Source organism: Cnephaeus nilssonii, assembly GCF_951640355.1.
Source record: "Cnephaeus nilssonii genome assembly, chromosome: 4".
NCBI lineage: Eukaryota > Metazoa > Chordata > Mammalia > Chiroptera > Vespertilionidae > Cnephaeus > Cnephaeus nilssonii.
In genome coordinates this window covers 10,995,204-11,020,553 of record NC_137075.1, presented here as the reverse complement: position 1 = coordinate 11,020,553, position 25,350 = coordinate 10,995,204, and the positions used below count along the sequence as shown (strand labels likewise).

At 41.7% G+C, this 25,350-nt stretch overlaps 1 protein-coding gene and 1 pseudogene across 5 annotated transcripts in view; both read right to left on the bottom strand.

Moving 5' to 3' along the window:
• The window catches only part of ARHGAP12 (Rho GTPase activating protein 12), a 174,126-nt gene extending 150,456 nt beyond the window's left edge, over positions 1-23,670 (bottom strand). For all 4 annotated transcript variants that reach the window (XM_079768604.1, XM_079768605.1, XM_079768606.1 and 1 more), the window contains exons 1-3: positions 23,508-23,670; positions 4,208-4,245; positions 1,363-2,117 (exon numbers count right to left, since the gene is read on the bottom strand). In XM_079768604.1, coding sequence (XP_079624730.1) covers positions 1,363-2,040 — 678 coding nt within the window. In that variant the 5' untranslated portion in view covers positions 2,041-2,117; positions 4,208-4,245; positions 23,508-23,670. The remainder of the gene's footprint in view (positions 1-1,362; positions 2,118-4,207; positions 4,246-23,507) is intronic.
• LOC307098612 (large ribosomal subunit protein uL24-like) lies at positions 14,682-15,299 on the bottom strand (annotated as a pseudogene). Its single transcript has one exon. The product of its transcript is annotated as a large ribosomal subunit protein uL24-like (transcript).
• Positions 23,671-25,350: the final 1,680 nt, after the last annotated feature.

Below are 25,350 nucleotides of genomic sequence, written 5' to 3'. Positions count from 1 at the left end.
CACCCAGGCACGTGCCCTGACCAGAAATCGAACCATGACTCCTTGGTTCATAGGCTGACACTCAACCACTGAGAACACACCAGCCGAGCTTATGTAAATGTCTTGATCTCAAACATCTAAAGTTTTTTTAGAAAATGTTACCTTTTCCCTAATTCTATTTAAAATATCACACACAAAAATTAAAACTTAGAAAAAGAACATACTAGTTCCATTATAATCAGATCACACCTAAATGCAGCCATACAATTATTTACTAACTAAACCTGATGAATAAATCTTACAACAGAGCTTTAGACAAAAAATGTATCACATTTTTCTTTTTTATTTATTTATTTAAGAGAGAGAGGAAGGCAGAGGGGGAGAGAGGCAGAGAGGGGGGAAGGGAGAGAGATGAAGGGAGAGAGGGAGAGAGAAACATCTATTTGTTATTCCACTTATTTATGCACTCATTGGTTGATTCTTGTATGTGCCCTGACCAGGGATCAAACCCGCAACCTTGGCATTTTCAAGTGCACTTAACAATAGACTTTTCCAAATATAGGGTGTCCCCCAAAAAATGTATACACTTTTTAACAGCTGCTAACTAACTTAATTTTGAAAATGAGTTGTATGTTAATAAGCACTGACTTTACAATCATTCAAAGTATGTATACATTTTGGGGGGACACCCTATACATTTAAGTTTCAATTTTAGGCATGTGCTTTTAAAATTACTTCACTATACCTGACTAATAAACTGGCATAAACTAATCTCAAAATAAAGTTAGGTAAGGAAAAATTTTAGAAACCAAACAACAGACACATAAAATTTTTTCCAGGCAATGCAAATAAGCATGGATACATAGACACTTAAGACACAAAAGTGCATGAATGGAGGTAAAGGTTTGTGAACTTTATGTTTTTCTTAATACTCCAGGTTAATAAATAAGTTTTGAAGACCAAGAGTTAGTGGTTAATATTCCAGTGACTTCTTTCCCCATATATCCATTATTACCTGGAGACTTATCAGAAACTAGTCAAAATGAGTACTGCTAGAAAACAAACTTTTTCTAATAAAAGAAATATCATCACTGGGTAAATTAAGATCTATCTCATGCATAATCAATAGAGAGAAAATTTTTTCCACACATAAAGTACTTCTAGTCCTAAAAACATCCAAGAATTATGGAAACCATAAAGTGAACTCTACAAATTATTTACCATATTCTCTATCTCTTTAATTCAGGATGGAACCCATGTATTTTATAAACATAAAGTAAAACAAATGATTCTTAATTCTTACAAAGATTTTTTAATTAAATTAAAATCTGTAATTTATATTTTTATTAAGGTACACGTGTTTCATCATTCTTTTAATCTTACCCTTATCTGTTCCGTGGAGCTGCTGCTAAGTTCATCACCAGACTCAGAATCCTGATGGGCCCTTTCTGAGACTTCTGCTGAATCGCAAGACTGTTCCTGGGAGAAGCTAGTTTTCTCTACGTCCAAGAACTCTGGACCGGGAAAGTGACCAAATAAGCGCGTCCTATTCTGGCTGGAAACTTTAGGTGAATGTGAATCACTGCTAAACTTTCCATTATTGTGGGTGAGGTCCAGGCTTAGGTTGACAGTTTGACTTGGATCATAACTGGGTCCAAAATTCTGATTGGCATCACGAATAAGACCTGTTCCTTGAATAGACAATGATGGCTTTCCAAAACTTGAAAGCTCAGGCAATTTGTTCACATTTTCTGTTGATCTCTGAAGATGGAGACTCTGGATCACTTTCATAGAATTATTTGGCAGTCCAACTGCCTGTTTAACAGGCGGCGGCATCAGAGCTTTGCGGGTGACTTCCTTAACATATTGGGCTGGCACATAAAATGCTTTAGAATTCTCATCTGGTTTGACTTGCCACCAGTCATCATTGGTCTTTTTCACCAATATGTATCGCTCCCCTTGTCTTATCACAATCTTTCTGTCCTTTGCTTCATATTCATAATCATATTCCACTTCGATATACACTTGTCCTGAAACAATCTTGCCACTTCTGTCAGCCATTTTTATTCAATAATATTCACCTCTCAAAAAGCATGGTATGCCACATTATAGCCTTATGTCTTGTTGGATTAATATAGCTATTGTTATTTAAACAGAAGAACAGAATGAAGAAACAAGTTAATAGAGTTTGGATTTTTTATATTTACTCACAAGCATCACATAATACAAGCCATTTATTACCTTCAAATCTCAAACTCAGAAAGTAAATATGAATCTAATGTTTTCTATTGTCCTACATTAGAAAACTCTCATAATACTGTAATGTACATTTTTCAGTCATTTATGACCAATACCAAACCAATGATTGGAATAGTAAATACACTACTAACCAGTCAGACACAAGACTATCAAAACTAAGAGGTAAGAAAAACTTTCCTTCTTTTCATGACTACCTCAAACCTCCTTCACTTTCTTAGAAAGGCTCAGTAATAATAGGCACTTCCCATAGGCCAGGCACTGATCTAGGTTCACTGTATGCCTTAGCTAAGATCATCTTTGAAGTTGGAGTTGAATTTCAATGAAATTGTACTCTTCATTTTTAAAATGATCAAGAGCATTAATGAGCTTTAAAAAACACTATCCAGCCCAGACAGTGTTGCCCAGTGATTGAGCATCAACCTATGATCCAGGAAGTCACAATTCAATTCCCCATCAGGGCACATGCCCAGATTGCGGGTTCAATCCCCAGTGGAGGGCATACAGGAGGCAGCCAATCAATGGTTCTCATGATTTATGTTTCTCTCTCTCCCTCTCCATTCCTCTCTGAAATCAATGAAAATATATATTTTTTTAAAGTTATCCAATTATACTTTTCATTTCCTAATATAAAAAATACAACATTGTTATTGTTAGACAAAATACACTGAAAAAGAAACTGCTAATTTACTTTGTTTTCCTTTTATGTCTACCTCAGGAGGGCCATGATTCTTGTTAGGTTGAATCCCACAAATGCCAACAAATAATCAGTCTTTGTATTAGTAAATGTTAAAAATCTACCACCACCACCCTAAACCCATTCAAAGTCTATTAAAAATAGCACTAAATTGGCTTAAGAAATCTAGTTTTTACTTTGTTTTTTCAATCCTCACCTGAAGATATGTTTATTGGTTTGAGAGAGAGAGAGAGAGAAACATCAGTGTGAGAGAGAAACATTGATCAGTTGCCTCCCTTACGCAAGCCAACAGGGGATTGAACCTGCAACCTAAGTATGTGCCCTGATCAGGAATGGAACCTGCAACCTTTTGGTGTATGGGATGATGCTCCAACCAGCCAGTTCTCTAGTTTTCACTTTAATTTCTACATGAATTCCAAAATATTTTGTACCTCATAGAACACAGCTTTCAAACTTCAAAATGATCATAGCATTTCAATATTGCTGCAACTCAAGTCAAGCCACAACCACAGTGGGATAAAGTATCTTCCCCCAAATAAAAGGTATGTTGAAGTCCTAAAGCCAGGACCTGCAAAAACCTTATTTGGAAATAGGGTCTACCCATATATAATCCACTTAGGATAAAGTTATACATGATTAGGGCGAGCCCCAAAATCCAATGACTGGTGTCTTCATAAGGAGAGGGAGATTTGAAAACCAGGAGAGGAGACACAGAGGAAAAAAGCCCATATGAACACAAAGACAGAAACTGTAGTGATTTAGGTATAAGCCAAAACGCCAAGGATGCTGGGAAGAGGCAAGAAAGGACCCTCCCCTAGAGCCTTCAGAGGGAGAGCAGACTTATTGATGCCTTTATTTTGGACAGCTAGCTTCCAGAACTGTGAGAGAATAAATTTTTGTTGTTTTAAGCCAATCACTTTGTGCACTCTATTACAGCAGCCCTGGGAAACTAATATATTCAACCCAAAGCTCACACATCAAACCTTAGCAATTCTGAATATTAAGTGTACCAAAAATATTTACCCAAGGTCCCATGACAACCTGCTAATTTTCCTCAGCACCCAAGTACTGGGCATGATATTACTGTATGCTATATGTGCAGTAACTAACAAGCATTCCCCTGAGGACCATTATTCTCTGTAACAGATAACCCCATTAGCCCAGTTGATAAATAAGTTAGTGATGCAGTAACTAAAATGTACTTTCTAGACAAACTACTTGAATAACAAATTTAATACAGTAATGTTGTTTCAAAAAAATAAAAATAAAACTTACCTTAGAAGGAGACAGAAATATCCAGTATTAATTTAAACCTATAAAAAAAATAAAGTTCATTAACTTTGGCCAAAATTGCTTAAAGAAAGCTATAAGTACAATGTTGCTCACATTTTAGAAGTATAACATTCTGGCTACAAGGAACACAGTACAATTTTATATGCCACCACTGTGTCAGCAACATCCTCCAAACACAGGTACACTTTACCACTGCCTCTCCTACTTCATTTCCACATTGTCTCAACTTCATTTCTGCCCCTATTTTTATTCTGACAGAATACCTTTTTAAACTTCTAATAACATGAGAAACAACTTTTGTAAAATTGTTTAAAATGACAACTATTTTTCAAGTTTATGTATTGAATGGGTAAAGAGAATGAAAACAAATAATGAAAGTTGTTGGGAGCCCTAACATTTCCCCACAGATTACTTACTAATTATAAATGGGGAAATACACCAAGTGGTCAAACTTAGCAACACCAACAGTGGGACAGACAACCCGATAATATATATGCCCCCTAATGTGATGCAATGAGATATTACAATGTCACCTAAATTGCACTCTTGCCAAAAAAAGGTTTAACCTTAAGCTAATCATTAGGATACAAACAAATCCAGAAAGTGAGACGTTCTATTAGACAACAGACCTGAATTCTTTTTAAAAATTCAACCTCATAAAAAAATGAAAAAGAGCCCTGACTGGTTTGGCTCAGTGGATAAAGCATTGGCCTGTGGACTCAGGGGTCCCAGGTTCGAATCCGGTCAAGGGCATGTACCTCAGTTGTGGGCACATCCCCAGTAGGGAGTGTGCAGGAGGCAGCTGATCGATGTTTCTCTCTCATCGATGTTTCTAACTCTCTATCCCTCTGCCTTCCTCTGTAAAAAATCAGTAAAATATATATATTTTTTTTAAAATGAAAAAGGGAGGGAGATTCTTCAAGATTAAAAGTGACTACAGACACACAATAGCCAAATCCACTTGATGTTTTAATACCTAAAACTTACCATACCCAAAATCCGCTTCCTATCTCTACCCCACCCCAGGCCTAGCAAATCCACATGGTATAAGCCCTCACAGTAAATAGGAATTCTAACCTTCCAAAAGTCCCAACCTTTATTTTCATTCATTACCGGGACATTAGTCACTATGTGCTTTAATCTTTTTACCTACATAACTTTTTCGCTACAACTTTTCAAAATTCCACACTGAGATATTTATCCTCAGGTGTTTGTTTGTTTTTTCTTTTTCTTTCCAGGAAGTAATAAAATAACTTAAGTTTATACCTTTGAAGATAGTGAAACAAGTAAGGGTATATGCAGAAAATTATTGTAGCTCAGGCATACTATAATTGGTCAAACATTTATTCGTAGGAATGGAGAAAAAAGTATGAAGAATAAGAAGTAAACTGTATGATTTCATGCTAGTCAGAGAGGGGCTGTGGGATGGGAAGCAATACTGGGTTAAAGGCCAGCCTATGTTCCACCTCTTTTACTGCCAGGTTTTACAACTACACCTTCCCAGTAACTAGAAGGTAAGTATGAAGGAGGTGTTAGGAAGAAAGATAAAGAAGTCAATTTAACCACATTCAACGTGAGACATCCAATCTACAGTTTTAGTTAAAGGCAATGAGAATTATGAGGACAAGGAAGACAAAGAAGTAGTCAAAAGACTATGCAAAAAAGATAGTTAGATATCAAGGCAGATGGCATGAGCAAAAGTGGGCACAATGTAATAAGAGAACAGGAGCTGAGATAGATTTCTAGGTAATACTGGGATGGAAGATGGGGAATGAAACTGGGAAGCCCCTAAGAGAGACTAATCTATAAAAGCGTAATTAGACCAGACGTCATTCCAGACGACCTTCCGGACGAAGCCAGGGCTGCAAGAGAAGCCCAAGTCCCAGGTGCCTGCCGGCAGCCAGAGAGAAGCCTGGGTTTCAGGTACCAGAGGGAAGCCTGTGCCAGCAGCCGGGGGAAGGAAGGCCTACTCTTACACAAATTTCGTGCATTGGGCCTCTAGTAAAATTATAAACTTCTAGAAAATCACATAGCAGAAATTATGTATTACAATCCAAGGTCTAGGAAAAGTTATATAAAATAAAAATAAAAGCCTTATTATATACTATGGAGTCAAAGAAAATTAAAATAATTATGGGGTAGCTCTAAAAACTTAGGTCTCAGTGAAAATTACCTGCAAATGTGTGAATAACTTATATACTTTTAAAAACATAAGCTGTATTATTAAAACGCTAGAGGCCCGGTGCACGAAATTCGTGCACGGAGGGGGGGGGTTGTCCCTCAGCCCAGCCTGCACCCTCTCCAATCTGGGACCCCTCGAGGGATGTCTGACTGCCCGTTTAGGCCCGATGTAGGATCGGGCCTAAACGGGCAGTTGGACATCCCTCTCACAATCCAGGACTGCTGGCTCCCAACTTCTCACCTGCCTGCCTTCCTGATTGTCCCTAACTGCTTCTGCCTGCCAGCCTGATCACCCCCTAACCACTCCGCTGCCAGCCTGATTGATGCCTAACTGCTCCCCTGCCAGCCTGTTTGCCCCCAACTTCCCTCCTCTGCCGGCCTGGTCACCACTAACTGCCCTCCCCTGCAGGGTTGATGGCCTCCAACTGCCCTCCCTTGCAGGCCTGGTGCCTCCCAACTGCCCTCCCCTGCTGGCCATCTTGTGGTGGCCATCTTGTGTCCACATGGGGGCAGGATCTTTGACCACATGGGGACAGCTATATTGTGTGTTGTAGTGATGGTCAATCTGCATATTACTCTTTTATTAGATAGGATAGAGGCCTGGTGCATGGGTGGGGGCCAGCTGGTTTGCCCTAAAGGGTGAGGGTTCCCTTGGGGCGTGGGGTGGCCTGAGCAAGGGTCCTGTGGTGGTTTGCAGGCCGGCCACGCCCCCTGGCGACCCAAGAGGAGGCCCTGGTATCTGGAATTTATTTACCTTCTACAATTGAAACTTTGTAGCCTGGAGCAAAGCCAAGCCTGCTGCTCGCTCCTCGGCCAGCAGCGATTTCTGTTGGAGTTAATTCACCTTCTATAATTGAAACTTTGTAGCCTTGAGTGGAGGCTTAGGCCTGCAACAGGATGGCTTCTTTTGTTACCGCGGAAACCCAAGCCTCCCTCCTGCTCTCAGTGGCTATAGCCATCTTGGTTGGGTTTATTTGCATATTTGCTCCTGATTGGTTGGTGGGCGTGGCTTGGCTGGTGGGTGTGGCTTAGGCATAGCGAAGGTGCGGTCAATTTGCATATTACTCTATTATTAGGTAGGATTTAGTTTTGGTTTGTTTCTTCATCCATGCCCCAAACTTGTGGATTCTTCTCTTTAAATTAGGTTGAGAACTGTTTATCCTGTTATCCTCAAGTATTTTGGTTAGAATCTTATTCAACTACAGCACCCACTGAGCAAAACACTCCTCTAATTAAAATATATTCTGTACTCATCATCACACTCCTGCATTCATATTCATCTCACACACACACACACAGAGACACACTTACAACTAAGTACCTAGCCAGTACAAGTAACGTTTTTGCATAGCTACTGCCCAGTACCAACCGTTTTTCTTTGCCGTTTCAAAAATACATATGTAGGCTTTGCACACCTCTCTTCCTCGTTTTTCAACAAGAACAAACATACAAACATACAACTGCTTATATCTTTTACTTCTCTTCCTCCAAGTCAGATTCAGAACTTTCTATTGTGATATTTTAAAATCTAATAGTCTCCTCCTTTCTGTCTGCCAATTTTTCTCATTTTCCTCCACAAATTACACAGCTCAGCAAAGGTTATCTTCCTCCTCCAGGACATCCACTTAGTCAACTATATCTCTCAGTATGGTGTCCTTACTAATTATATCAAAAAAGTAAACAACATCTTAAGAAAAATATAGTAAATGTACCCATAATTAATAAGTTTACAATTTAAGTCCCATATATAGGTATAGCCTATTTAGCAATTCTAATACTATGAACAATAAAATGTTAACACAGCCTCACATGTAAACGTTAACCAACTTAAAAATACCACAATTTAAACACTGATTCTTGATACTAAGTCCTCCAATTAGTTTTAGAAGTACTTGTTTAAAATTAAAAATCCCTGAACAGGCCTCTGCTAAAGAAATCAATTAAGCTTAATGAGCAAAACAAAAATGTTAACAACAATTCCAGTGAAAGAAATTACTCCACCAAATAATTCTGTAAATTGTACAGTTAACAAGACATCATAGGCCAGCCATTCTAGGGCCCTTAAGAGTCTTTTTCTTAATGCATGATCCCTGTTTTCTAAGAATAAAAAGATACATAAGGCATTTCTTTAGGCCTAAAGAAATAAAGGAAAATAAAATAATTAATATTAGAAACTATTCTGGCCATAAAGAAATAGCAAAAATGGAATAGCAGAAAGGATACAGGACATGATCGGGTAACTGGAAAGCAGCAGAGAACACAGTCAAGTGTAAACCAGTAAAGGAAACTCAAAACCAAGATTTAAATCTGAAACAAAAAAAGAGAAAACAACCAAAAAAGTGTTTGGGGAAGCAAGCATATTTTAATAAAAATGACATGTGCATGAGGTATTTTAGGAATATTTGTGCCATGAAGTCTTTCTTAGTCAGAAATGAGTGAGCATGACTTTTTCTTGGATACAAGAATGGAGAAAATATTCCAATTTAAAAAGGAAAAAATATGACCTTAGAATCAGCAATGAATTTTTAAATATACCCACCAAATGCATGATCCATGAAGAAAATATTACGTAGAAATTTATTGAAATTTAAAACTTCTGATCTGTGAAAGACACTAAGAGAATGAAAACCAACCTCAGAAAGAGAAAATATTTGCAAAAGACCTCTGATGAAGGACTTGTAACCAAATATGCAAAGAACTCTTAAAACTCAACAAAATGAACCAAAATTTTTACATGGAAAAAAGGATCTGAGAAAACACATCATGAAAGAAAACATAGCAAGTAAGCACGTGAAAAAATATCAACATCATGTCATTAAGAATTTGCAAATTAAAACAAGATACCATTACATACCCATTAGAACGGCTAAAATAAAATTTAAAAAAACTGAAAACACCAAATGCTGGTGAGGATATAGAGCAACAGGAACTTTTATTCATTGCTGGTAGAAATGCAAAATGGTACAGCCACTGTGGAAGACAGTTTAGCAGCTTCTTACAAAGCTAAATATGGTCTTACCATACCATCACACTCCTGGGTATTTAACCAAATGAATTGAAAACTTATTTCCACAAAAAGTTCTACAGCAAATGTTTATAGCAGCTTTATTTATAACTTCTAAAAACTAAAAGCAACCAAGATGTCCTACAATAGGAGAAAGGATAAACTGTAATGGAATATTATTCAGTGATAAAAAGAAATGCGCTATCAAGTCAAGAATAGACACAAATAAAGCTTAGATATAGTTTGCAAAGTGAAAGAAGTCAGTTTGAAAGAGCCAAATACGGAATTTTAATTACCGTTTTTTCCGGAGTATAAGACGACTGAGCGTATAAGATTTTCCTGGGTTAAAAAGTCATCTTATATGCCAGAAAATACTGTACCTTTTCTGAAACAATCCCCACCCTCTGTTCCATCGTTCCTGTTACAATTACCGTATTTTCCGGCTTATAAGACTACTTTTTAACCCAGGAAAATCTTATACGCCCAGTCGTCTTATACGCTGGAAAATACGGTATATAGCATTCTGCAAAAGTCAAAACTATAGAGACAGTGATTATTGGAAGTGGGAGGAGAAGAGGGAGTCTTTCATACCCAATTAATCATTACAAAACAAAGTCTGAACTTCAATGTATACAAAATTTTTAAAAACTGTTACGAGGTCAGGGGAATCCCAGGATGGAATGCAGACATGCTAGTCGAGCAGTATTACAAATATATAGATTGATCTCCCTGAAGGGGAGGAAGAAGGGAAAGATGCTGACCTAACAAATATTGGAAATAAGTGGGGTGTATAAGAATATAGGCAAAGGGACTGCACTTAAGTACTGTGTTGTAGTAAATAAAAATGTGTCCCAAACGAGTGTGAATTAAAAATTATGATACTGCTATACATATATACTGGAGCTGAATAATTAAGTAAATGGAATGTGTGTAGCAGGAACCAGATTTCTCAATGTTGGAGTGAAAATTTATAGACAAGCAAGGAGAGAAGGCTAGAGTAATCCATGTGTTAATGGATTAGACTTGGAGACATCAGTATGAAATCAATGAACCCATTTTTAGTTTACCACAGATATAGGTGATTACCTTATAAAAATTACAGAAACTTGTCTATGAGATAGTTCAATAAGCCAGGACATGTGGAATAGGGAAACTGAGACAGATAGCTGAACTAACTGGCAGAGCAATTTACAGCATATAGAGAAGGTCATCTCCCTAGAAATAACATCTAGGCCTCAATTGTATTTCAGCTACAAACCCAGAAAAACAGCAAAACTAGATGAGCGACACCAGGACCAGCTGCAATGACTAAGGACCCCTTGCCCTAACACTAACCAATCGGTGGAGATCAGGGCCCTCATCAATTTTCTAAGTGAGAATCACACTTAGAAAACTGATGAATATTCTGCTGAAACCCTCCCTTGAGAGCACCCCTAAGATTCCCACCTGCAAGAAAGAGATGAAAGCCTCAAGACAAAGGACTCAGTACTCACTCTCTTGGGGAAGCAGCCCATACCATTTCCTTTCCCCTCTTCCCCCACAGGCATCTTCTAGACGCTAAGGGACCCCAAGAGACTTACAACCAGGAGAGCAATGGGCAGCAGCCGGCCCACCCCTGAAGCTGTTCCCAAGGCCCCCTTTTCTCTGACTTCCCAGAGAGCTAAGGCAGCCCAGCCTCGGCTCTCCTGTTGCTTCTTCTAGGCTAAGCCCCTTCTTGTTTTACTGTCACCAGCTTTAATAAACATTCCCTCATAGTCACCTGGACTCATGTTGTGAAATTTTTCCTGCACGAAGTCAAGAACCCACACACTACCAGCCGGCCCTAGGCAGACCCACCAAGGGCTAGGTCCTCTTTCCGGCAACATCCATCTACTTCTTAGTACACACTGTTCCTTGCTGTCTGTAAAAATGACAGCCTAGAGGCAACAAGCACACATAGCACCCAGACTTGGTTTCTAATACCATTCTCCAAATAAAGGAACCAAGGCTCTTTGGTAAAATGGCTGATTCTAGTACTGGGGAAAGAAATATACAAGATGAGCCTGGAGCATCTTCTAGTGCCATATTGACCCTTCAAACTCCCCCATTTGGATTTTAAGTACTTGATTTAAATGCTTCTTATTAGACAACTGTCTTCTTAACTCTACCTCAAATTAAAAGTGATATGCACATTTGATATTCTGATTAATGTATCTTACATAATGTCCCACGTTTAAATAATTTAAATAAACTCACATTTCTTTTGTGCTTTACTTATAAACACCACATTTATGGAGAATTACAGTGCTTGTTTTTCTCACCTAAACACAAATTACAATTATTTAAGAGGTACTAGGGTTCTTCATTATCAATGGCTGTTAAATCTTCAAAATCATTCTAAAAATGATCTCTTAAACATGACCCAGTTAATATATAACAGAGCAGAAAGTGAAAATCCTATTGTATTCAAAAAAATTTTCGCAAACTCAGTACTTTAGTAAAGAGCCCTGATCAAGCTCCCTTTCAGACCAAAAAACAGTAAAGATCAATTAGGATTTTAATCCCTTAAGAGCCACTTGCACACACTAAGAGTTTTAATATGATGATGTAGGATACCAAGATAGCATGAGGTAAAAAAAAAAAAAAAAACCTCAAAATCAGTAAAAAGTCTAAGGAACAAAAGTAATTCTTTTCTTGAGCAAAAAGGTTACTTAACTTCCTTTTCCTTAAGACTCTATTTCATCAAAAACTACCACCTATGGATATCAGCTTCACAATAACCTTTAAAACCACCCTTTTATGATGATCATTCTGCTTCTACACTTTTTTTTTTTTTTTTAGTTTTCTCTTTACTTCCTTCTAAATGCACTCCAATTAATGGATTTTTCCTTCCAAACCCTCAACACCTAAGTCCCATATTTCAATTTTTTAATAAGAACTTTCTAAAAATAATCAGTTTTTAAAAACAAAAAGAAATTAACTTTTTTACAGTTCATATAATTTTTTTCTTGCATCTCACCCACCCCCATCCCCTTGTGGTAACAACACCTGTTCAATGCTGGTGGGAATGTAAAACAGTACAGCCACTGGGAAATCAGCATGGAATTTTTTTCAAAACATTAGAAATAAAATTACTATATGATACAGCAAGTCTACTACTGGATATACATCCAAAAGAATTGAAAGCAGGGACTTGAACAGATATATGAACACCCATGTTCATAGCAATATTATTCACAATAATAAAAAAGGTGGAAGCAAATCTAATGTCCATAGGTGGATGGATAGCTTTAAAAAAAAAAAAAAAGTGGTATATACAGACAATGAAATATTACAGGCACATATTACCACAATAAAGAGTCACTAGAAATACCATTTAAATCACCTTATCCTTGTCTACCCATAACCTACAAGTTACTAAAATCCTAACAAAGCTTTTACAGATGTCAATGTCAATACAGGGTGGGGTAAAAGTGGGTTTACAGTTGTGAGTACACAAAACACAGTTTATTCTTGTATTATTATTTTATTATTATTTTTCATGTGAACAACTGTATTAAAAAGCAAATAAACATTAAAACTTTTGGAAAATTGTAAAGTAGCATGTATGTAGCAAACAAATAATGAACTACACTACCAATCCCTCCAAGCTTTCTGTCCTCTACTGGAAAAAAAAGAAACACTTGCCCGGCTGGCTTGGCTCAATGGTTGAGCATTGACCTATGAATCAGAAGGTCACAGTTCAATTCCCAGTCATGGCACATGCCAGGGTTGGAGGCTCGACCCCTGCGCGTGCAGGAGGGTACAGGAGGCAGCCGATCAATGATTCCCTCCCATCATTGTTTCTATCTCTCTCTCCTTTTCCCTCTCTCCCCTCCTCTCTGAAATCAATAAAACTCTATTTAAAAAAAGAAAAACACTCCACAATTCTTAACTTTTATTCAAGTTTAAATTATTTTATAAAACATTAAAAACCCAATAATGCAAATTAAAACCAAAATAAGATATAACTACAAACCAACTACAATAAAGTTATTTTTAAAAAAAGACAATACAGCTTGGTCAACCTGTGCACCGGGGATTGCGGTTCGATTCCCGGTAGGGGCCCATGCCCAAGTTGCAGCCTTCCCCAGTGTGGGGTGTGCAGGAGGCGGCCAATCAGTGCTGACAAGAATACCAACAACTGGAACACTCAAACAGTGCTAATGGGAATGCTAAATGGTACAGCCATTTCTAATAAACCATATATTTTCCTTAGACTATATTCTGGGCCATAAAACAAATTTCAATAAAATTAAAAGAACTGAAATCATACAAAGTGTTTTCTCTGACAATTAAATTATAAATTAATAAAAGACATCTTAAACCCCCAAATTTGTTGTTAGAATCTAAACACTTTCTGAGTAACTTAGTGGTCAAAGCAGATATCAAACAGGAAATTTGAACTGAATGAAAATGAAAACATGACATTTCAAAATTTGTGGGATGCAGCTAAAGTAGTACTTAGAACATTTTATAGCATTAAAAGCCCATATTAGGAAAGAAGAAAGGTCTCAAATCAATGACATAAGCTTCTACTCTATGAAACTAAATAAAGAAGAGTAAAATAAACCCAAAGTAAGCAGAAGGGGTATGCTAAACATCAGAGTAGAAATCAATAAAAAACAGTAAAATGTTAGAGGAAATCAATGAAACCAGAAGCTGGGTCTTTGAGAACATCAGTAATACTGATAATCCTCTGGCCAAATTGATCAAGAACAAATGAGGAAAACACAAATTGCCAATATCAGGAATAAGACAAGAGACATACTAGAGATCCTAAAGACATCAAAGAAAGATAAGATTATGAACTTATGCCAATAAATTCAACAACTTAGATAAATTGGACAAATTTCTTGAAAGACAAATTACCAAAGTTTGCTTAAAAAGAGATAATCAAAAGAGCCCTGTATCTATTAAAAATATTGACTGTCTTGCCCTAGACCAGTGATAGCGAACCTATGACACGCGTGTCAGCACTGACTTTTGCTGCTCCTGAGGATGAAACATTTGCGAAATAATGTTTTTTCCTCAAAGTGACACACTACCCGAGTTATGCTCAGTTTTTTGGCGAAGTTTGACACACCAAGCTCAAAAGGTTGCCCATCACTGCCCTAGACAGTTTGGCTAAGTGCATACATAGCACGAGGACTGAAGAGTCTCAGATTCAATTCCAGTATCTCAGTTGCAGGCTCAATCCCCAGCCCGAGCCGGGCAGTGCGGAAGGCAACTAATCAATGTGTCTCTCTCACATTGATGTTTCTATTTCTGTCTCCCCTTGTTCCTTCCAATCTCTCTAAAAATCAATGAAAAAAATATCCTTGGATGAGGATTCACAAAAGAAAATAAACATTGAATGTCTTTTTTTTTTAAGTTTTTAATGAAAGTTGAATATAGGATTACTTTATTCCTGCATCTTCTCAATTGTGTCTTCCTTGTATTTACCCTTTTCCTTTCCTACTTGGTGAGATTTGGCTTTCCATTCAAGGGTCTTTGCAAAGTCTTTGTCCAGTTTTAGTCTAGTGATAACCACCTTGCTAAGGTAAATGCCCACATGAACAGCTGTACCATTAGCTTTCTCCTGCTGCACTCGTTTAATGTAGATGACATATTTCGTTCTCTACACCTAGACTACTTTGCCAATTTGCTGCCCTTTGTAATGTCCTTGAGCAACCTGAACTTTATCATCCTTTCGGATGGGCATGGATTGAACACTGTAGTACTTCTCTCTCAGTTCTTCGGAAAGAGAAGACATAATCTTCCTGCAAATGTGGAAAGGCACACTGAAATGACTCTTACAGTTCTTGATCCAGTCAGAAGTCACAAAGAGATTGAACTTCATTTTGACCATTGGCGCTTCTACACTGGCTGCAAAAGGCTTGAATCTGTCTTTTAAAATCTTCCCACAAAGAAAATTCCTGGCCCAGATGTCTTCACTAGTGATTTTACCAAAAATGTAAGGAAGATAATATAAACTCTATACAAGCCTCTCAAAGAAAACTGAAAGAGGGAAAGCACCCCAACTCATTCTATGAGATGAGCATTACCATCGTGTCAAAACCAGACCTTATAAGAAAGAAAAACTATCCCTCATGAACACATATCTCCAACAAACTCATATCTAGAATATATAAAAAATTATACAAAGTCAATAACACAAACAACCCAACAAAAATGGCAAAAGATATAAACAGACACTTATCCAAAGAAGATAGATGATAAATAAGCCCATAAAAAAGGTGCCCAAAATCTTTAGTCATTACGAAAATGCAAATCAAAACCACAAAGAATACATACTATTAGAATGACCAAAATTTAAAAGACTGATACCAGTGTTTTTGAGAATGTGGAGCAACTAGAACTTACCCACTGCTGGTTGAGATGTAAAATAGTAAAAGCACTTAGGAAAAAATTTTAACATATATCTACTATATGATCCAGGGATTCTACTCCTAGTTATTTACCAAAAAAAAATGAAAGCACATGACAACACAAAGGTCTGTATGTGAATGTTCACAGCAGCTTTATTTGTCATCACCCCAAATTGGGAACAACCCAAATGTCCATCAACAGGTAGGTGGATAAACTAATTGCAGTATATCCACATATGGGTCTATCAGAATAAAAAGGAATGAACTACTGATGCACACAAAAAAAACAGGATGAATTTCAAAACAATTTTGCTGAATGAAAAAAATCCAAACAACAGTGCATACTTTCAAGATTCTATCTGCATAAAATTCTAGAAAATACAAACTAATCTATAGTGACAGAAAGCAGATGAAATATCACCAGGGAACAAGGGCAACGAATTACAAAGAGGCTCAAGAAAATTTTTTTGTGTGGGGAGGTGATAAATATGTTATCTTAATAGTGGTGATAATGGTATATAGCTCACAGGTATATACATACATAAAAACTCATCAAATTACACACTTAAATATGCAAAGTTAATTATACAGCAATTATACCTCAATAAAGCTGTGAAACAAAACCCTAATAATGAAAATGAAAATTTCCAGATATCACTACCCGTCTATTAGAATGGTCTTAGGTCTGACTGGGTAATAATAACAGTATTTTTGTAATAAGAGCTAGAACTTATAAAGCACTTACTATGTGCCAAGCATTATGCCATGTACTTTACACATATCCACACTAATTCTCCCAGTATGTGGACTGTCCTATTAATAAGCTTTGTTTTACAAATGGAAAAAAACTGATGCTGAGAGAGGTTCAGTGACTCAGGTCACATGGCTAGCAAGAGGCAGAGGCAGGGATTTTTGAGGAGGGACTAATTTTACTAGTGTCATCCATCAGTTCATTTGTGAGTATTTTTCTACTCTCACAAATTTTGCTTATTTGAGTAAGCAACAATTAGTGTGGATACTCTGTATCATTCCTTATAGTTTATAAAGTACTTTTTCTCTTTTCATTCTCACAAGGATCTTTTGAGGTTTGTATTTTTTTCCTTTGTTTTTCAAATAAGTTAGGATGCTCAGGGTCTGAGAGCTGATAGATGGCAAATCCTAGATATAAGTTTCAGATTTTCTTAGTTCTTCCCTATTAAACTTTTTTCTGTTGTGGGATCCCATTCAGAATACCACATATACATTGTGTAGCATATCCTGTAGCTTTCAAAACACAAGTTACTGAAACCCAGATATTCTAAAGAGAGGAGGCATGAGGTAGGGACCCAAAATTTACATTTCTAACAAATTCCCAAAGGTTGCTCTTGGGGCCAATAAAAAAAAAACATACACTTAAAATAGCATTGATCTAGATTCTAGACTCCAGGCCTGTGCTGTTCAATACAGCAGCCATTAGCCAAATGTGGTTATTGAGCATTTGATGTGTGACCAATCCAAACTTGATGTGCTGTCAACAACACGTGGGATTTCAAAGACTTAGTTCAAAAAAAAAAAAAAAGAATGTATAAAAAAATCATTATGAAGTTCATATTGATTACATGATAAAATGATAAATTTATTTCACTTGGGGTTTTTTCCCCCACTTTACTTTTATCATGTAGCTACTTAAATCTTCAAACTTACATAGGCAACTGGCATTTATTTCTATTGGATAGCAGTGATCTGTGTTCTGGGCAGAAGGACAGCACGAGTTATCACCTGGGGGCTTGTTAGAGTTCAGATGATTCCCATACACATTCAAGTCTGAGAAGCATTTAGAGATGTCAGCATTTAACAGTTCTGTTCCAAGAAAAAGCTTTATCAACAGCAAAATGAAACTGCACGATATTTACTAAGTCAATAAAGTCAATAAAAGTAATAGTAATAGGAAAATAGCCAAATCACTGCAAAGCCATCCACAAATGAGGATGTGGCACAATTAGACCATTTAACAATTGAAGAAAAGAAAAACCACAAGATAATGGCCCAATGGGTTCCTCAAAATAGCATGATTTAAAAAGCAGGATTTGAAGTACAATGATGCCATGTGGTACCATCATACCTTTTCACATCTGATTCATTCTACAAAATAGTGCACGTTTGCAATTTTTGCAACATATAACTAAAACTATTATAAAAGTTTAAATCCACTTTCCTCTCCCACTATTTATTATAAAACTAGAGGCCCAGTGCACGAAATTCGTGCGGGGGGGGGGGGGGGGTCCCTCAGCCCAGCCTGCACCCTCTCCAATCTGGGACCCATTGAGGGATGTCCGACTGCCAGTTTAGGCCCGATCCTGGCAGGATAGGGCCTAAACGGGCAGTCGGACATCCCTCTCACAGTCCAGGACTGCTGGCTCCCAACTGCTTGCCTGCCTGCCTTCCTGATTGCCCCTAACCGCTTCTGCCTGCCAGCCTGATCACCCCCTAACCACTCCCCTGCCAGCCTGACTGATGCCGAACTGCTCCCCTGCCAGCCTGTTTGCCCCTAACTGCCCTCCCCTGCAGGCCTGGTCACCCCTAACTGCCCTCCCCTGCAGGCTTGATTGCCCCCAACTGCCCTCCCTTGCAGGCCTGGTCCCTCCCAACTGCCCTCTCCTGCTGGCCTGACCGCCCACAACTGCCCTCCCCTGCAGGCCTGATCCCTCCCAACTGCCTTCCCCTGCTGGCCATCTTGTGGTGGCCATCTTGTGTCCACATGGGGGCAGCCATCTTGGGTGTTGGAGTGATGGTCAATTTGCATATTACTCTTTGATTAGATAGGATTATATAGGATAAGCGATGCCTGGTGCATGGGTGGGGGCCGGCTGGTTTGACCTGAAAGGTGTCCCGGATCAGGGTGGGGGTTCTCTTGGGGCGTGGGGCGGCCTGAGCGAGGGGCCTATGGTGGTTTATAGGCTGGCCTTGCCCCCTGGCGACCCAAGGGGAGGCCCTGGTATCTGGGATATATTTATCTTCTATAATTTAATTGAAACTTTGTAGCCTTTTAGCGGAGGCCAAGGCAGGCCAGGGCTGCAGAAGCTTGGCTTCCTCCATTGCCTGGGGCAACTCAAGCCTCCTGCTCTCTCCAGCTCCATGGCTGCCACCATTTTTGTTGGGATTTATTTATCTTCTATAATTGAAACTTTGTAGCCTTGAGTGGAGGCCTGGGCTGGCCAGGGTGTGCAGAAAGCTTGGCTTCCTCCATTGCCAGGGAAACCCAAGCCTCCTGCTCACTCCGTGGCCGCAGCCATCTTGGTTGGGTTAATTTGCATACTCGCTCCTGATTGTCTGGTAGGTATGGTTTGTGGGTATAGCGGAGTGGAGGTTAATTTGCATATTACTCTTTTATTAGATAGGATTATAATACCTGTTTTAGGGAAATTCGCCTTAAGCTTTTCCTAGTACCAATTTTTTCAGATAAGCAAAATATTAGTACTACCATTTAACACTTTGCACTCGCTTGCTTTTTTCTCGAGCTGCTACCTATGCTAACCGTGTCGAGTCACACTCGACATCCAAGTGCAAAAGGTTAATAATTTTACACATCACTATATTCATTGTTTTGGTCAACTTAAAATTTTTACTAGCCTTTTGTTCTTGGAAATGTCAACTACATAACTTAAAGTACTTAAATTTTTTAAGCCCACTTTCTATCCACCTTTTACAAAAAGCACTCAAGAGATACTTTCTAATTAATGGAAGAAAATCCAAGTGATTAACTACAAATAATATGTTGTTTTTCTACATCATTTGCTATGATCACTTGAACCTTCAAAAAACTGATGTAGTAAGTAAAAAAATTTAAAGTTACATGCCCTAGGGCGTTTGTCTCGGTGGATAGAGCGTCCTGAAGGATCACGGGTTCCATTCCGGTCAAGGGCGTCACGGGCAGGTAGTAACTGGATCCCCAGCCCCAGCCCTGGCCGGAAGGCAACCAAGGGATGTGTCTCTCTCACTTCGATGTCTCTCTGTCTCTCCCCCACCTCCCTTCCACTCTAAAAAAAAAAAAAAAAATGGAAAATTGTTCTCAGGTGAGGATTAACCAAACAAATATATATATATATACTAGTGGCCCAGTGCACGAAATTCATGCACATTAAAAAGGGATTAATTAGAGGAAATAATTTAATATTGCTATTTGCCCTTTCTCTATAATAGAAGTGTCAGAGATGAAAGAAAATTAGTAAAAATGTATATGAAAACCTTCCTCCTGTCAGAGTCTGGGGTGCACTACGGGACCCAGAGTCAAGTCCCCACCCACCCACATGTGCCTCAAAATTGCATGAGACCCAGACCCGGCCACCCTCCCCCCCGCATTGGGCTACATCCAGACCCGGCCAGTCCCACCCTTGTCAAGCCCCACCAGGCAGGGGGCGTAGCCTCAAGTCCTCTGGCCCGGTGCCAGGATGGGGGGCGTGGCCTGAGGTCCCCCAGCCCAGACCGGAGTGGGGGGGCATGCCTTGAGGTCCCTTGTAAAGCCACGCTGGGTGGGGGGCATGGCCTGAGGTCCTCCATCAAGCCCTGCCAGGCGGGAGGGCGCAGCCTCAGGTCCCCCGTCAAGCCCCACTGGGCTGGGGGCACGGCCTGAGTTCCCTCGACCCAGCACTGGGGGTGCACCTTGAGGTCCCCTGTCAAGCCCCGCTGGGTGGGGGGCACGGCCTGAGGTCCCCTGTCAAGCCCAGCCAGGCAGGGGAGCGCAGCCTCAGGTTCCCTGGCCCAGTGCTGGGGCGGGGGGCGCGGCCTGGGGTCCCGCATCAAGCCCCACCGGGCGGGGGGTGCAGTCTGAGGTCCCCCGGCCTGGTGCTGGGATGGGGGGTGTGGCCTGAAGTCCCCTGCCAAGCCCCACCTAGTGGGGGGCGCAGCCTGAGTTCCCCGACCCAGCACTGGGGGTGCACCTTGAGGTCCCGTCAAGCCCAGTCAGGAAGGGGGGCGCAGCCTCAGGTCCCCTGGCCCAGTGCTGGGGCGGGGGGTGTGGCCTGAGGTCCCCCGTCAAGCCCCGCCGGGCGGGGGGTGCGGTCTGAGGTCCCCCGGCCTGATGCTGGGGTGTGGGGCGCGGTCTAAAGTCCCCTGTCAAGCCCCACCTGGTGGGGGGCATGGCCTGAGGTCCCCCAGCCTGGCGCTGGGGCGGAGGGAGCAGCCTGAGGTCCCCTAGCCCAGCAGCAGGACGGAATGGGCACCTTGAGGTTCCCCATCAAGCCCTGATGGGCGGGGGGGCATGACCTCAGGTCTCCCAGCCTGGCGCCGGGGCGGGGACGCGGCCTGAGGTGCCCTGTCAAGCCCCACGGGGGCGGGGGAGGGGATAGCCTCAGGTCCCTGCTGATTGCTCATTAAGGCTCCTTATGGGAACTTGGCCTCAGCTGTGGGGCAGTCATCTTTGTGACGGAGTGATGGTCAATTAGCATATTCCCTCTTTATTAGATAGGATATATGTATGTGTGTATGTGTGTGTATATATATATATATATATATATATATATACACACACACACATATATATATGTGTGTGTGTGTGTGTATATATATAGACAAACATGTAAATTGACCATACCTCTGCTATACCCACAGCCAATCAGGAGTATGCAAATTAACCAGACCAATATGGTGGGTTGATTTGCATATACAGGCGCAGAGCAGCTGGGAGGGGCGGGACTCCTGCTATTGGGGGCGGGGGGGGAGGGGGGAGGGAGCTACAGGAGTGGTGCTCCGCTGGGAGCGAGGACTTGCAGGCTCCCGGACGGCCCGGAGTGAAGCCAGGGGAAGGCTGGCCTATTCTTGTGCAAATATCGTGCAACAGGCCTCTAGTATATATATAAAGTTACGTAAAATATTGACTATACATGGACAACTACTAATGACATTCAAGAGTGAGTTAGTAATCTTCTCCAACTACTATGATTAATATAGTACAAACAAGTCTATCAACAAAGACTGGGGCATATACATACGTACAAACACACACATACACAATCTGTTACATTATTTTTTCCACAGAGAAAAACACCTCCAGAGCAGTGGAGCTACATGCAGCCATGGGTCACACATATGTGCCCAACCTGTCTGGGTCTTGAGGCTGCATGACTCCGAGTCAAGTCTTTACAGCCTGCTCCTAGGCCAGTGATGGGCAACCTTTTGAGCTTGGTGTGTCAAACTTCGCCAAAAAACTGAGCATAACTCGGGTAGTGTGTCACTTTGAGGAAAAAACATTATTTCGCAAATGTTTCATCCTCAGGAGCAGCAAATGTTTCATCCTCGGCATGCGGCCGCCTCAGCGGCCGCGTGTCATCAGAAATGGCTACGCGTGTCAGTGCTGACACGCGTGTCATAGGTTCGCCATCACTGTCCTAGGCACTGCTTTGGGCTCCCTAATTCATGCTCTGAAACGTTTCCAGGAGCATTTTTAAAACAAAGAGAAAGAAAAATACTGACAACAGCCAGACCAGAAAAGGTACAGTAAGATGACCCATTCTTTAATACACCCTCTTACATATAAGGTAAAGACCACTGAACATGGACAAACAAATACATCTCCAGGCCACCATTTCCCAACCTTAAGTATGAAAGAGACATAACAGGGGACTAGATACTTTTTGACAACCTTTCACTGTAACATTCAGTCTTCCAAGCTCTCACCTTTAGAAATGAGTGGGAGAATCTAAACCATACCCCAAGTGACTCTTCATTCAATTCTCCTTTCTCTACTATAACCTCCCCTTAGCAATATGTGCATAAATGGTCAATAAAACTACTTCCACATGTCATTTTTACCCATAAAGCAATACCAGTGTTAACAGCCTTTACCCACAACAAACACTTCACTTGGAATGACATTAGAACTTCCATAAAGGTATGCTTTTTAAATTTTGCTTTTTTAGCCTTTACAACTGTATTTAAAACTGCTGCTGCAGCCAGAAGGAAAATACCACACATCTCTAAAACTGAAGGCCCCGCCAATTTCCCTGGATGTGGACATTTTTTCTCAGAGGGTCCACAATAACTTAAGATACAACACATACAGGTCAGTTGATTGTCTTGGAAAGAGGACCCTAAGATGGGAGGAGGTCAGCAAGACTGTAAAAGGGATGTTTTAAATTCAAGGACTCTGAGAAGGTACGTCCCAGAGGAGTTGGGAAGTAGCAAATACGCATTCAGCAGGGGCGGGGCACCTCTAAAGACCCAAGATGCAAGGGCCCAGTGTAAGGTCCGCAGTCCCCAGGTGGGCAAACACCCCACAACACACAGCAGTTACGGGCAGGCGGCGAGGAAGGAGGGTGGCACCAGCCGCTCTTTCACACACACACACACACACGCGCGTGCGCGCGCACCAGAAGCACACACCCCGACACCCTCCTTCCTGGGGGTGGGGCGGGAGCTGCCCTCACACAGGAAGCCAGGAAACCCGGGGGTCAAAGGAGCCACGACTTCGAGCCATTTAAACCCTCCCGCCCACGTCAGCCCCGGGGCGGGCAACAGCCCCTCTACCCCCGCGTCCCGACCCCTCAAGGCGGCGCTCCCCACCTCACGTCGCGTGCACCTCGGCACCTACACGCCTCCCGGACACGCGTTCCCCCCCCCACACACACTCCCAACTCCGCAGCCCTCGGCGGGCGCCACTGCGACCCCGGAGCGTCTTTGTGCAGCGGCCCACCACCCTGCCCTCCGCCCGCGGGATCCCCGCCCACCATCTTACCGGGGACCCAGCGGCCTCGCGGGAGCGGTGCCCCCTTCACCCAGCCCGCGGGCTGCGGGGGGCCGAAGCGAGCCTGAAGGGCTCTCACCCGGCACCGGCGGGGTCCCGCAGACTGGTCTCCGCGGGAGGGTAAGTTCCAGGGCACGTCAGAGCGCGCCGGCGCGGGGGCGGGGCGGGGGGCTCACGTGACGGCGGGGCGGGGTCAAAGTCACGTGATGACCCGGGCAGCGCGAGGTGCACAGGCCTCTCTGCTGATAGAGGAGGGGGAGGGGGGGAGCCGAGGGCGGTCGAGGGACCGATGAGGGAGCGGCCCTCTGCGAGGGAGTAAGCGCTTGGTAAACAGACGGTGGGAAACGCTGAGAAACCGTCGTGGGGAAAACGAGGGAAGGACGGACGGGAAGCGGACCGAGCGCTCGGGTGGCGGGAACGAAGCCTGGGAAAGACAGCGGGGCGCTGGGCCGTGCGCGCTCGTCCTCAGCCCTTGCCTGCTGGGAGCCGCTGCTGAGCGAGGTCAATTGTTCAGGGGCCTCCAAATCCCCGGGGTACTCGGGAAAAGTGTCACATGCCACCCCAGTGCGACGACGTGGAGCTCTATAGACACTGCGGCCATTACCCGGCCCTTGCGGAGCTGCCCGCCGCCGGAGCCGCCGGAGCAGCGTGCTGGCCAGCTGTTCACACTCGGGGCCCCGGAGGCCCCTGAGGACCAGGAGCGGGGCTCCACGGTCGGGGGGCTTCAGAGCAGCAGGACCACTCACTCGTTCACCATTCAGCCATTCACGGAGCCTGCTGTGTCCGTGCCCCACGGGGGCTGCAATGTCATTGCCCCAAAGTCATTCCAGTTTGCCGTGTGGCAGCCCAGAATCCAGACATCAGGCGTTCAGGGTTTTTCGTGGTGATCCCGTGTAGAGTTCTGCTTGATTGGAAATGGAGAAAGAGACCTGGCTTCTGCCCTTGTCACTTCACCCTTTTCCACCTCAGCTATCAAATGAGCTTGTTGACTGAATTACGGGCTCCTTCTTCTAGTTATAAAATTAAATAACTGAAAAACAACTGATAAGTATTAGGACTTCAGAAACAACTCATTCAGTAATCAGCTGTTGATTGTGGCTATTACGGTGCCGGGATGAGATTTTAAATTTTAATAATGGGGGTTAGGGGGAACAGCCAAGATATGATTCAAGAGCCACTCTCTGGAATTAGCTCTTTTCTGTTCTTCACCTCATACTTGAAGATGCTATTATGTTTGGCTTTCTTATCACAAGCTGAACTACCAATTGTTCTTTAAAGGCTGCAAAGAACTATTGGCAAGACTTTAAGAGCTGTACTTTACCACCTTCTTACAAAATTAAATATAACGGAGGGCTAAAGTTTTAGGATAGTCTCCTGTCAGAAAGGAAAAATACTTAAAATAAGCCTGAGACCATACTACATAATTGCACTTGCTACCACCCTTTCCTTGGCATCAATGGTCTTTTCTGTCTCTCTGTTTCCAACCTGTTGCCCTTTCTGTTGCCTTGTTCATATACTGAGTATTGCTGCTGTTTGCTTCTGAAACTATTTTTTATAGAATCCCTTGTGATCTTTCTAGAACCAAAACAAAGGCAGACTGTAAAAAGGAAACTGTGCCCTGATGGGAGGGAATGTGCTGGTAACCTTATCTTCCCCACTCTCCAAACCTGAATTAGACACCCTTGGTTTCAGCAACAGTTTGTATATACTTGTTGATCTTCCGGTAACCCTACTTCCTATTTCATAACCTAATCTCAGATGATACCACAATGCCCACAGTATGCTGATCACTATCAACAGCAGATGGAGTCAAGTAAAAAGAGCTCTCACCCAA